This window comes from Canis lupus, chromosome 37 (genome assembly GCF_003254725.2).
Source record: "Canis lupus dingo isolate Sandy chromosome 37, ASM325472v2, whole genome shotgun sequence".
In the NCBI taxonomy this organism is placed as follows: Eukaryota; Metazoa; Chordata; class Mammalia; order Carnivora; family Canidae; genus Canis; species Canis lupus.
In genome coordinates, this window is record NC_064279.1 from 15,581,071 (window position 1) to 15,595,375 (window position 14,305).

The following is a 14,305-nucleotide window of genomic DNA, read 5'->3' on the forward strand; positions in this document are numbered from 1 at the left end:
AGGAGTGAAATTGGCATAAAAAATGCAAGGAAAAATTAAACACTATGGAATAAGCAAAAGAAACCACTAGAGAAAAAAAAAAAAAAAAGAAAGAAACCACTAAAGATCTTTTCAATGGTGATACCTGACCATATAGAGATATGCATCATTGCCATTGGCTAGGCTATTTTACAACTCTGCAAGATAATTAAAGTTAACTTGTAGAAAATGGATTGAAATGTAAATAATTCTCATCATAGACATGCAAATAAATTTCAGCCTGTTTGAGGACCCACTGCCAACTTTCCCCAAAAGTCAGTCTTTCATCCACCTTGCAAGTTCATTTTAATATTCCTTATCCAACAGTTTGCCTATTCTTTGGTTATTTCTTTCTTTCCTTTTTTTTTAAAGATTTTATTTATTTATTCATGAGAGGCACAGAGAGAGAGAGAGAGGGAGAGAGAGAGGCAGAGAGAGAAGCAGGCTACATGCAAGGAGCCTGATGTGGGACTTGATCCCGGGTCTCCAGGATCACTCCCTGGGCCAAAGGTAGGCGCTCAACTGCTGAGCCACCCAGGCATCCCTGGTTATTTCTTTCAACTTGTTGTAACACCTTACAGATACCCTCTTTCAATTAATAAATTAAATACACATTTGGACTCATGTTCATCTTATATTCCTATAAAAATTATGATTTTACCTCTTTTTGAAAAGATAAGGATTGGGTCAAATCATGAAAGCTTTTCATATGATGCTAAGGAGTTTAGATTTTGTTCTATAGACATGCATGGCCAATGATGAATTTTGGGCATGAGGCTGACACTTACATTTTGGAAAGGTCACTGACTATAGCATGGAGGCAAAGTTGGAGGGAAGAGAAGCTTGAGTTAGGAAGTGGTTGTAATAGCTCAGACCTATGCTCCCGTAACAGCAGTGGCTAGAGAGGGGAGGAATGACATGGAGAACTGTATTAAGGGAGAAGTGACACTCTAAAAATCAGATTCTTTAATAACAAAGGTGGCTAATATAATGGAACAAATTGAAAATTCTTAAGTATTAGAGATTTACCTGCTGTAGATCTGTTAGTAGGTTTCTCAAAGTGCTTCGAGTCATGCGTGCCCCAGAATCATAACCTCCCCTGTTATTTTCTGCATAGAGCTGAAAAAGAGCTAGACATACAAAGCGGAAAAGAAATCTTTAAACCGAATACGTGTAATATGTCTTGGAAGAATATGTGCCTTGAATTCTAAACAGTTTATTTGTAGGTATGAAGGGAAAAGGAAGAGAAAGTTACATTTCTTGCTAGTATGTAGGCTTCCCAAATGAGGTGATTTGATAACTAATGAAAACCAATTCACATTTCAACCCCTTGATAATTCAGTACATCAGTGAGGAAGACCACGAGGTTGGTAAATGGCATTGTGAGGAGAGTCCCAGTCTTTAAAGGAATAATAACTACTTGTGTGTCTGAATAATTCCCACACAAATAAAGAGCAAGGGTGACCAAGTTATGAATAATTCAAAAGCAGAGATCCACATTTTGAAAACTTCCGTCATGCTGAGTACATATCAAACAAGAGCCATGTGGCAGGGGAATAAGAATGAGTGAAGAAGATAGTGCATTGGAGATTTGGAGGTCACTGCACTTGATACACTCAAACTGCTCCGCGTGTTACCTCTGTATTTTGTAAGAGGGCTGTCCCCGGACAGAGCAATCAGGGCAGCAGCTGCAGGTGCAAGCTTGAGCAAACCCGTTCCTGTGCTACACGGCCACAAAACACAGAGACAAGAATAGGAAAGGCAGGGTGATTCTGGGTGAAGTGCTTTATAAAAACTATGTTAGTGAATACTTCTGACATCATTCTCCAAGGTCACGCTTTTCTTTATTATTATTGTTTTTCAAGTTCACGTTTTTCCATGGCCTGTTTTCCTATAACTAGATTTAGACAGATGACAAGTTGAATTAAAATATTTCATCATTCAGTCATTCATGTGCCCAACAAATATTTACTGGGGGCCTCCTCTGTGTTAAGCACTGCACGGCCCTAGGGAAAGAGAGACGCATCTTGTCTTCCTGGAGCAAGCAGTGTCACTTCCTGAGGATGCACACACCTGGAAACCAAAGAAAGATACAAGCACAAAAGGAAGGCAAAAAGAGCAAACATCTGTATAAAAGATCCACCAGGTCACAGGCCCTTACTTAGAGCCTAATCATCCTTTGCTCACTGGCTGGGTAGATCCAAACCCGCAAAACAATGTGTCAAAGGCAAGAGGATTGTTAGAGGCAGGCATTGATATTAGAAATGATAGTCAAAAGCTTAATATTATAGGGTTTTTTTTTTTGCAAAAAAAAAAAATGTTTTCTGTGGGGGCGAGGTGCTGGAGGACAGAAAGAGAGAGAATCTTATTACAGGCTACACGCCCCGTAATAACAACCTCATGACCTTGAGATCCTGACCTGAGCTGAAATCAAGCTTAACCGACTGAGCCCCTCAGGTTCCCCTTCAAAAGTATGATGCTTAAGGAGTCTGAAATAATGAAAAAAACCTTGAGAGCATATTTATATATTATTTGTGCAATAAAAAAATAATAAACTAGAAAAGGAAACACTGTAGAAATTTGCCAGATGGCTAAACTGTGCTTGCCTCTGAGAGTCAGGATTTGGGGTGACATTTCTTCTTCTTTACTCTTTCCTGCACTTTTCAAATGTCTTGTATCTACTACGGTTTTTTAAAAACTGCATTCTAAAAGATGAAGCCTACTGAGTCAAAGCCACATTAGGTAAACAGAATGAAAAGGGATAAAAGAATGGTAGACCCCAGAGCCAGGGAAACACGCAGACACGCACACATCATTTACTCCATGGCATGCATAACCAAACTTCTGACGTGGTCTAAATTGGCTTATGGGTGCAGTGCACTGAATGTTTGGATCCTCCTGAAACTCCTATGTCGAAATTCTCACCAACAAGGTGATTAAATTTGGGGGATGATTAGGTCATGAGATGGCGCCCTCGTGAACTGCGTTAGTGCTCTTATAGGAGGGAACTCCGAGAACTCCCTCACCCCTTCCACCACATGAAGACACAACGAGGAGAAGATCGTCCTCTGCAAGTCAAGAAGCTGGTGCTCAGCAAACACCGAAATGGGAGGCCCCTTGACCTTGGACTTCCCAGCCAGCAGAACTGTGAGAAATAAATGTTTGTGGTTTGAGCCACCGTCTCTACAGTATTTTTGTTGTAGCAGCCCAAACAGATTAAGACAATAGGTTAGCCACTCACACATAGGTTCATCAACCTTACTGCACCTGAGGAACAAAACAAAAACTGATAATTGGTTACAAAGAAATGAGCAAAGAAATAAGCTACTGAGGACACAAGAGAAAAGTGTAGTTTTTCTGTATGCACACCCTAGCAAGGGGTGTGTGTGTGTGTCCAGGGTGGAAATGAGTTTGCACGAGACAAAAGTAATGAGGATTTGTTTTTCCCTTTTTGCTATCCACCGGTCATTTATATTAGTGAAGCTGATAAACATGTACTTCTTCATCCTCATCCTGAATGAATAATACATTTGTGGAAAACAGAGAAGCCTTCTTATGTATCAAACCTCAAGTAGACCTTAGATGGTGGCCAATGACCAATGGTGACTAAGCACTGTCCTTGAGGTCACAGCATGACCTTCACACCCTCACCTGTCATACATCGTTGTGAGAAGGCTCAGAGTGAGTTCTGAAGCTCTGGGATGCACCTGTCCTGGTTTTTCCACCCCGACTCTCTGAAACAGCTCCTGAAGAGCCGGTAAGAGCTGCTGCACAGGGAGGGGCCTCTCTCTCACTTCCCAGAAGTTGTGACGTAGGAGGACGTGCTGAATCAGAGAGCTGTCCATCAGGTCCACTGTGGGAAGCAAACAAGAAATTGTCTAGTTTTCCAATGGGAGCAAAGGCTTCATAGAAAGACTTCAAATAAAGCAAATGTCATCTAGTGTTTAATTGAGACTTTTTTTAATGGCAGCTGTTTTCTTTAGAGGGAGTTGGATATGACCACTATTGGGATGTGTAGAATTCAGACCTTATCAATCTGATAGCAGACTTGATTTTGGAAAAGCACATCTGTTAGTAAAGCCTAGTTATAACATTATTCCCGGGGGAATCTCTAGGATGTTGCCTTATTGAATGAAATTGAAAGGGGAAAAAAGTGAGAATATTGAAAAATAGCCTTCCAGGAAAGTTAGGGCACTGTGCTGAGAAGTGGTGAAAACATTTTTTTATATTCTTTATTAAGCAATTTGAGTAAATTTACCTTTTGTGCTCAAATATAGTTTTCCCTGTCCACAGCCTTGCTTCAGAAGGAATATTGTGTTACGATGCAATTGCCTAAGTTAAAAAGCCCAGTGTTTTTTATATAAAGAGCAGTTGCTGAATTATCAGACTCTTCAGGTCCTGTCCTTGCCTCAACGATATTTCTTTTTGTTGATCTTTGTTCCATCGATATTATTATCTAGGGAAGGCACTTAATAAAGCCAAAGTTGCTTACAAAAAAATAATGGTTTATTTCTTGTTTGTTTGTTTTTACCACCTCCTAAAATTTTTACAAGGCAATGAATACAAGGAAGAATGAAATAGAGCTAACCCTATGGTTTCTTGCAGACAGAGGATAACAGACAAAATTAATAAACACCCACTTGTACCGTCTGAGAGATGAGGATGTCAGTGGCACCCAGCGCTGCTGGCATTGAAAATGCTTCAGTCTGTGGAATGATAAAACCCTGCGCTTTCCTCTACTTCGTAAATCAGCCTCACAGATAAGAAATCTAGCAAGTATAATAAAATTTTTTATTTGTTCTCTGATCCTGCTTTCAAGGGGTGAGTCTACAGACGTGAGGAGTAGGTTTTAGGATGTGACTTTAATAAAAACCTGGCTGCAGGTGGTGGGGCCTGCAACCTGTTTTATCGTTATTCAATCGCAGAACTCATCACCTTGGCCGGCGGGCTGTACACAGGGCGTTCTTGTCTTCTGCTGCGAGTGCTGTGTTACAGCACAGCAGATAACGGTGGTGTGCGTGCATCTCAAGATTTATGTGGTGCTCAGGAGATCCTGCTGTCTGGAGCTCACGCTGTGCTTTATCTAGGGTTTGGGGACTTTTTTGTTTTCAGATTATTGTTTGGATATCTTTTCTAGGTAGACCTTTGAACTACCGGTTTGTGTATTGTTAATATTCCCCATGAGTATCAGTTTCTAATTCTAGGGGTAATATTCAAAAAGGTAGATCCTGAAAATTGACTGTTGGTCCACAGCCAGGCATTAACGATGGAGGCGTCCACGAACGTTTGCTGTTAACTTTCTTTAATGGGAGAAATTCCCCCCGGAAAATGGCATAGTTGAGGATAAATTCTTGGTGAGTATGTTTTGCCTTATGTTGATCCCTGGAATACTAAATAATAGCTAGAAGTGAGTTTGTCTGCCTTGCAAACTACAACCCCCCCACCCTTTCTTTAAAGCTGAGGATCCCTTCTTCATAGGACCCTTTTACAGACTGCAATAGGGAAAATAGAGAAAATGAGTCACATTGGTTGAAGAGATGGTCTTTTGGGTTTCCCTCACTTGCCTCTACTTCTTTTCCTGCCCTACTCCCCCTCCTAGGCACTTTGTGAAGCACAATTTGAAAACCACCCTCTATATAACCTATGAGGCAGAAGGCAAACTATGAACAAAATTCCAAACTTCAGGAGAAATGTCCTTGGAAAACACAACTTCTTTAAAGTTGGATCTGATAAATGTCATAAACCACTTCACGTGAAGTGCTTTTCTTAATGCAATACAGAACTTATTAGAAATCAATAACTTTAGATAGGTTGAAACCCTGTTGTTTTTGTTTTGTTTTGTTTTGTTTAGATTAAAGATTTTATTTATTCATGAGAGACACAGAGAAAAAGGCAGAGACACAGGCAGAGGGAGGAGAAGCAGGCTCCATGCAGGGAGCCCGATGTAGGACTCAATCCCAGGACTCTAGGAACGTGCCCTGAGCCAAAGGCAGAGGCTCAACCACTGAGCCACCCAGGTGCCCCCAGTTGTTTTTCATACATAGGACTCATTTTATTTCATTTTGGAGAATTTTTTCACTAAATAAACGCTTTTTACCAAATTTTATCTTCTTTTGCCCATCATACCAGTATAGGAAAAGAAAATCATAGCATTCAACCAGATACAAATTTAATGCAAAAAAAAAAAAAGTAGTTCTCAAAGAATTATTGAGATAGTTTTGAGATTTGTGGCCTAAGGACTATTCATCTGAACGTACTTTTGCATATTTAGAGAGAGGGGCTCAATTTCAAAATGCAAATCTTATGTAGTAGAAGGGATTTTAGACTTTCATGGTTAAGTCTACAAGTGTAGATTCTAAACTAACTTATTTTATAATTTTATTTTGCATCGATGTTGGTATACTGAAAAGGAAACAGACAAAAAAATATCCAGAAACCAAGTAGGAAAAGTTAAAAAAAAATGTAGGGGCAGCCTGGGTGGCTCAGCGGTTTAGCGCTGCCATCAGCCCAGGGTATGATCCTGGAGACCCCAGATGGAGTCCCATGTCGGGCTCCCTGTGTGGAGCCTGCTTCTTCCTCTTCCTGTGTCTCTGCCTCTCTCTCTCTCTCTCTGCGTCTCTCATGAATAAATAAAAATCTTTAAAAAAAATTAAATGCTCATTCACAAATTATTTTCTCTCTCTGGGCAGCAAAGCTACAGGTGGATGGCACATACAGGATGTACCAGCCCCCATTCCACCCCCATCTGCTCTGTTAATGAGGTAAACACATAGATCCAAACTTCTGGATCCAGCAGTCACTTGCCTGGGGGAGTTTCTGTTTTCTCTGCGAATTTTACATCACACATCAAGATCAGATTACTTCAAGTTTTTAAAGAGATTCTGTACTTACGTTGGCACAGAGTTTGCACTGAACGTAATTTGAAGGCTGTTCTGTAAATGGAATTCTCAATACTGTGAAGAACATCTGTAAAGAAAACATGAAACATTATGGATAAAGGACCATCTCATTAGATAAATCCCATATCAGAGAAGGAAATCCTAGAGATCATGTAGCCCTGTGTCATTCTGTACGTGAGGAAATCAAAGTGTAGAGCTCTCTTTCCTACCTGGGAACCAAAAATAATGGATTACAGTGTCCTAAGCTGCAAATGACCCTACAGGACATCCTCTGAGTCTACTAAGCTTTTAAACAGTCTTGGGGCACCTGGGTCACTCAGTTAAGTCTCTGCTTTCGGCTCAGGTCATGATCTCAGGGTACTGTGATCGGCCCTATTCTGGGGCTCCCTCTCCAGTGAGGAGTTTGCTTCTCCCTTTCCCTCTGCCCGACACTACCAGCCCTCCGCCTCCCCTGCAATGTGCATGCTCTCTCTCTCTCTTTCTCTCTCTCTCTCTCAAATAAATAAATAAAATAAAATATTTTTAAAAAGGAAATAGCCTTATGAAGTAAGTAGGATAAAAACCTCTGTGTAGAATATAAACTCAATTTTGTTAATATATTCTAGTCAGATGTACACACTTGTATACATGAAAATGACGCAAAAGCTCTCCATCCATTCATTCCTTCAGCAAATATTTATTGAACTCTTACTAAATGGCCCCAGCATGATTCCAGGCCCTTGAAATATAGCAGTAAACAAAATAGATACAAATTTCTGCCATGTGGAGCTTAATTTCTAGGGGCATTTGTCAAATTGTTAATAGAGGGTATCTCTGGTTGTTTGAATTCTTAGTATAGTTATTTTCATTTTACCTGTTGATATCACCTCAATTTGTTTATAATGAGCATATGTTACTTCTCTAATCAGAAAAGAATTATTTATATACCTTCTTTTGAGAGTTACCACCACCACCATCACTACAACAAGGTCTAACATTTCTGAGCCCTTACCAGGCTCTCAGCCCATTTCACAGTGCGGTGGAGAAGAGAAAGCTCTGCAGCCATGATTAGTTCTTTTTTCTTTTGGGGGAAATTAGTTTCCTTTTTGATCTTCACTTTCTTCATCAGATAAATAGGTACGTGTGCTGGAGACGTGTTTGTGACTAGAAACACAGGGAGCCCTTTAGCTACTACCAAGTAGATAGACCACAAAGCAAAACAAAACAAGAGGCTGCTCAGTGGATTTCATCGATTCAAGTGTATGTGGCAGGATAATTTATGGTGACATTGATTTCTTTTTTATTTTTGCAGAAGTGGGAAAATTTGAAGGATGAAAAGGCAGTTTTTCCATGTCCATTCCTGTGTGTGTTCCAAGGTCTAAACTCTTTTTACTCCTTTGGAAGATTTAACAGCTTCTTTGTGTTTAAGGGGCCACCCTGATGTCAGCCCACGCAGGTGTTCATATGATAGGCCCATCAGAGAACTAAAGCCACTCATGGAATTGGGAGATACTAGTAAAATTTCACAGACCAAGATCAAAGGTGAGTTGTTCTTCCAAAGCAGAACAGGTGTGCTGGTCCACCAGAAGAAAGCTGAAGGGGTGCTGGGTGGCCAGGGGAACAGGTTTCCGTGGAGAGGCATTTTGTTATGTCACATACCAGTGGGATCCCCCACTTTCTGAACCCTCAATCTCATCCTCTCTCCTAGCTCCAACTCCTTGATCCATACACACATTCTGGACTCTCCCTTGCCTTAAAACCAATCTTGATTTCAGTGTTGCTCTAGCTACGGCTCCCTTTTACTTGAAGGGGGACAGAGGCTGATGACTGGACAGGAAGTTCTGAATACTTCAGGTCAGATGTTCAACATAAGAACCTTAAGTTTTTTTATCTGTCTTTAAGGGATGGCTCCTCCCCAAACTTAACTGAGTTTATATTTCATACCAAACTACAATGACTTGGTTTTGGCTTAGAAAACAATATTTCTTGCCCTGGAGTGTAGTGAGGGAAAGTCCTAGCTGTTACACATATGGATATTGAGTGCCAGGCACTATGCTAAACTACTGAGGGGTATATGGTGCTAAACCAGCTCAGATCCACCTTTGGAAAGTTAGAGCACACCTAAAGCTTCTCCTGGAACATACACTAATTCAGTGATGGATATATGACCATGAATGGAAGACACTTACTTCAGGTGAATGTGCCTAAAATGTCATCAAACAAATGCTTTTAAGAACCCTCCCTCCATGTCCTTCCCCCCCCTTTTTTGAACAGGTGCAACCATATCAAAGAAGGTACATTTTGCCCTAAATCTTTTGTTATTTAATATTTCCCAATGTTTTGAAAATGCTTTTCAGTTTTTAGCTGAGTCCAGTGTTAAGAGTATGAAGAAGACAGAAACACCTCTGCCTTATATCAGGAAAACAAATTGAGAGTAGTCATTATGGTGTGGAAATAGTTTACAAAAATATAATGCCCAACATTTTCTTTCCTTCTGGAAATTGGCCAGTTTTTGTGCCCTGGTTCCTCTCAGATGCACCAAATGAATGCAGAGAATCAGCAAACTAGGAGCTCTGCAGGTTCCCAGATGCTGCCGTTGGTGGAAGAAAGATTCTGTAGCTGCTCCACCATCTGGCCCATTGCACTCCTGTCAAATTGTGTTTTGCAGTGTCATCTGATGAAGTTATGCAGCATAACATGGCAAGCTGTGATAGAGTACAACGTGGAAAATGAATGAGTATCCCAGGTGATTCACTACCAGCTATGCTTCCTAAAGGCCTTTTTCTCCCCCTCTCCTGCTGGTGGGAGAAAACTCAAGAAAGGAAGAAACTGCATGATGTATGAGGCCCAAAGCTATGAAGAAAATAGTTTTAGATACTTAAAGAAATAATAATACAAGCTACATATGGTCTTGTTCATGGAGCCAATTTGACTACAAAACATGTTTTGGTTTAAAGGATTCTTATTTTTGCTTAGCCACATCAATATATGTCACTTTCTATAGATTCTAAGAATGTAATAAACTGTGTTTCGACTGTCCATCATCTCTAGTGGGATGATTCAGAAATAGATATTTTTGGCTAGTTGGCTAGTGGTCCTCAAAGTGTGGCTCCAGGTGAGTGGCATCAGTATCACCTAGTAACTTGTTATAAATGCATGTTCTCAGATATTATGCTGAGTGAAGTAAGTCAATCAGAGAAAGGCAATTATCATATGATTTCAACCATATGTGGAATGTAAGAAACAGTGTAGAGGAGTATAGGGGAAGGGAGGGAAAGCTGAATGGGAAGTCGTCAGAGAGGGAGAAAACTGAGGAGACATTCTTAACTACAGGAAAAAACCGAGGGTTGCTAGAGGGGAGGTGGGTAGGGGATGGGGTACTTCAGTGTTGGGCATTAAGGAGGGCATGTGATGTGATGAGTCCTGGGTATCATACACAACTGATGAATTATTGAACTCTACATTTCAAACTAATGATGCACTACTGTATGTTGGCCAGTTGAATTAAAAAAAAAAAAAAAAAAAAAAAGAAATGCATCTTCTCAGACGCCAGCCCAGACCTACTGAGTCACAAACTCTGGAGGTGGAACTTGGCATTTTGTTAAAATGCCAACTCTCCAGGTGACTCTGAGGCTCACAAAACTTGGGAAACGTTGCTTTAGGGAAAGTTGGGCTTTGAATGGATTATCTACTGCTTTGTATGACACTTAGTACAATAAGGGCTTAAATTTCGGAAACCCAAAGATGATCTGAATCATTTGTAATGCTGCTTTTAGGTAAGTAACTTGAGATAGTACATAATTTTATATAAAACAAGTGAAGTTAACAATCTAGATTTCAGGTAGCAGAATAAGGCTGAAACTAGATTCAGTAATAAAAATGTCAGAAGCCAGTGTGGTTCAGTCGGTTAAGAATCTGCCTTTGGCTCAGGTCGTGATCCAGGGTCCTGGGATCGAGGCCTGCATCGGGTTCCCTGATCAGTGGGGAGCCTGCTTCTCCCTCTTCCTCCCCATGCTCGTGTTTCTCTTTCAAATGAATAAATAAAATCTTAAAAAAAAAAAAAAGTCAAGCCAATCCTGGGCTTATCTTGGCATTCAGTGGTATTGATAGAAAGGGGAATTAGTGTCTTCATACTCATTTATCAAATCACCCAACTTTGGCTTCACATAGCACTGTGAACATGTCCCTGACATTAAAATATCTACAGTGATTTTTAAAAAGATTTTATTTATTTATTAGTGAGAGAGAGAGAGAGAGAGAGAGAGAGGCAGAGAGGCAGAGAGGCAGAGACCAGGCAGAGGGAGAAGCAGACTCCATGCAGGGAGCCCGATGTGGGACTCGATCCCCGGAATCCAGGATGACGCCCTGGGCCAAAGGCAGGCGCTAAACCGCTGAGCCACCCAGGGATCCCCTACAGTGATGTTTTAATAATAAAATATGAAAATACATAAAAATAGGATAAGCCATTTTTTGTATATTTGATTAGTAATTTAAAGTGTAATTATATTGAGAACAAGTCTTTTGTTAAATTACTTTTGGTGCTTGGGGACAATAGACCAAATACTCTTCCATACACTACGAATTTTTGCTTAGAAAAAAAAGAAAATCTTTTAATCACCCACTAGTTTCTTTTTCTGCCAGATACCAAATGTCTACTCTTCTGCAGCTCAGAAGTCTGAAAATACAACATCTGTGCCTCATTTTTTTGTTTACAAACTGTGCTCACAAACTTGAAAATAATACTCACCTTGTTTATCTGGGTCCATTTCAGGAATTTCTTAGAATGGCAGATGGTAAAAGGGTCTCTGTAACTGGAAATAAATCAATATTTTAAGCAGAAGGTTTTTGTAGTAGAAGGGTAAGGATGGAAGAACAATAAGACAACTAGGCAAAGTCATTTCACCTGTGGAACAAAGAATAAAAGGTGTTCACGGAGTAATTTTTTGGGAGGATACAAAAAAGGAATGTTAGGGTAGAGGCTTCATATACTGGCCACCCTAATGGAGATTTGGAGCTGTATCTCAGCAACTGAGAACAGCTCCTGAAACTAATACAGTGAATACTTGGAACTGTTGAGCATTATAATTTTAATCTCACCTCAAGAAAATGTAAATTTACTTGAATTTTTAAGGACAAAGTTTGAAGCTCTCAATGCTTAAATTTCTAATACTACTATGTTAAATAATCTTCATATTAAATTTCTGACAGACACTATCCATTTGAACACCTTATCATACATATGTGTGTGTGTGTATGTGTGTGTATACACAGAATTCAATTAATGTTTTATTTTAAGAAGAATAGTCAAGGTCACCTGGGTGGCTCAGTCAGTAAGTGTCTGACTTCCACTCAGGTCATGATCCTAGGATCCTGGGATTGGATTGAGCCCTAAATTGGGTTCCCAGCTCAGTGGGATCCTGTTTCTCTCTCTCCCTCTGCCCGTCCCTCTGCTTGTGCTCTCTCTCTTTCTCAAATAAATAAATAAATAAATAAATAAATAATCTCTCTCTCTTCTTTTAAAAAAAATATTCAATTAGCCACCTGTTGTTTCATGTTGCAACTATTGTTAAACTACACACACACACACACACACACACACACACACATTTTTTAACTGACCAAAAAGAATGGGTAAATGGGTTTCTTAGAACCTTATATGGTTCTAAGAAAATAATTTTTTAAAATATAAGTGGTTGAGAACTATTCTTAAAAGTTGCATGATAAGTAAATTTAAATAGTACTTTCCTCCTCTTCTAATGTATTAATTAATCAATGGTACAAAGAGTTTTACAAACAAAAACTGACTGCACTAGTTACATAAAAATATGATGGCAGTAGTGATAATCCCAGACTTGCCCCAAACTAGGAAGTTTCCAAATATATTCAGGTAAGATTTATTTTGAAAAGTTATAGCAATCAGATCAGAACTCTTTTTGGTGTAGAACTGCTCCCCCGAGCTCTTCCTAAAGCTCCTAGGTAGGTGCAGAAGGGTCTAGCCTCCCGTTCCATCAGCAATGCAGCTAGAGATGAAAGTGATCTGCTTCCTCGCCAGCTCCTTACCTTTCTTACTTTATTGGGAACCAGTTTAGCCAAACAGTCTGTATCGGTTACTCAGCAGTTTTGGAAGAGGGAAGAGCTGAGTAGTAACAGATTTCCAGATGTGGCATTTCCATGGAGAGTTGATGTCTTATTTTGACTGCCCAGCAATTTCATGCAAAGCAGTGACATTGAAGCTACAACCCTTTTTAAGGCCTTACAAAAGTGCATTCATTAGTAATAAAGATCTTGAATAATTTAAAGCTACTCCTACATCTCTGTTACAGCAGGCTATTTCTGTATTACTTTCATGTGTAGGAGAGGCAGGTAAAGCATCTTCTGGGTGTGTGGAGAGCAGGGGTTGACATAGAGATTAGAATATGGTAAGAAGGGCTCCATATCCCAGGTAAGGCCACCTTACAAGCCAACCTAGATAAGAGCGACCCAGAAATGGGATCTAATTCATCTGATTAATTCTGTTATAAACACAGAGGTACCGCTACACATTTTTAAAAGGCACCAAATACAAGGCAAGTGTTCAAAATGATCATAATTTGGGACAAGTGCACATTTCCTCCAGTGTTAAGCATCATCTGAAAATGTCTTTATTTTTTAAGAAATTCAATTAAAAATAAACCTGTTGGAATCCTAATAAGGTTTATAAATTAAGAAATGATGTTTCATGAACCAAACATATCAGAACTTTACCACTAATATTTTCAGACTGCTGGGGAAGTAAGGAGTAGATTTCAATGTCTTTCAAAAGGGTTAGAACCCAAGGCGTGGGTATATGAGAATATTACTTCTCTGTGCCCTGGAGAGCCAGAATGTCTGGGAGTCTATGGTCCGAATTAAAGCACTTAAAACAATTATGATAAGTGGTCACTAATCCACTCTGGAATGTCTCATAATAAAAATCAGTTTTCAAAAGTATGATATCCAAAGATAGCCAATACTTTATGTAAAGCATTAGTATCACACTACTGGTTTCTTAAAAACAAACTTAGGACATTTTAAGGAATGAAAAATAGATTAATAATGGGGTTAGAATGGAGCAAGAAGAGGGGAGAAAACAGTCCATCATTTGCCTTTTCCTATATAAATTATATGGATTTTCTGGGAACAGATGTGGAAAGAAAGTAAGTTTATCTCACATGAAGTCTTTTGGGTGCTGGAGACTGAAAGTTGAAATCATATTTACAATTTGATGTTCCATTATACCTTGGCAATAGAAGGAGTTGGGATGTTTTATGAATGCTGCCTTGCGGAGACCTGAGCAACCCCCTGGTGTTGATTAATTATGTGCCTCAAGAATCTTAACATCAAAAAAAAAAAAAGAAGAAGAAGAAGAAGAAGAAAGTCTGAAGTTCTAG

The 14,305-nt window shown here is 39.6% G+C and overlaps 1 protein-coding gene and 1 long non-coding RNA gene across 2 annotated transcripts in view; one reads left to right on the forward strand and one right to left on the reverse strand.

Annotated features, from left to right (window-relative positions):
* DYTN (dystrotelin) overlaps nt 1-8,539 on the reverse strand; it is a gene marked incomplete at its 5' end in the record, with an annotated part of 46,384 nt that extends 37,845 nt beyond the window's left edge. The window contains 5 exons of the mRNA XM_025442288.3: nt 1,048-1,148; nt 1,656-1,741; nt 3,670-3,871; nt 6,910-6,984; nt 8,428-8,539. Coding sequence (XP_025298073.3) covers nt 1,048-1,148; nt 1,656-1,741; nt 3,670-3,871; nt 6,910-6,984; nt 8,428-8,539 — 576 coding nt within the window. The remainder of the gene's footprint in view (nt 1-1,047; nt 1,149-1,655; nt 1,742-3,669; nt 3,872-6,909; nt 6,985-8,427) is intronic.
* A 29-nt stretch (nt 8,540-8,568) lies between these two features.
* On the forward strand, nt 8,569-9,935 carry LOC112656661 (uncharacterized). Its single transcript, XR_003134561.3, has 2 exons — nt 8,569-8,750; nt 9,565-9,935. It is a non-coding gene; the product is annotated as an uncharacterized LOC112656661 (long non-coding RNA).
* Nucleotides 9,936-14,305: the final 4,370 nt, after the last annotated feature.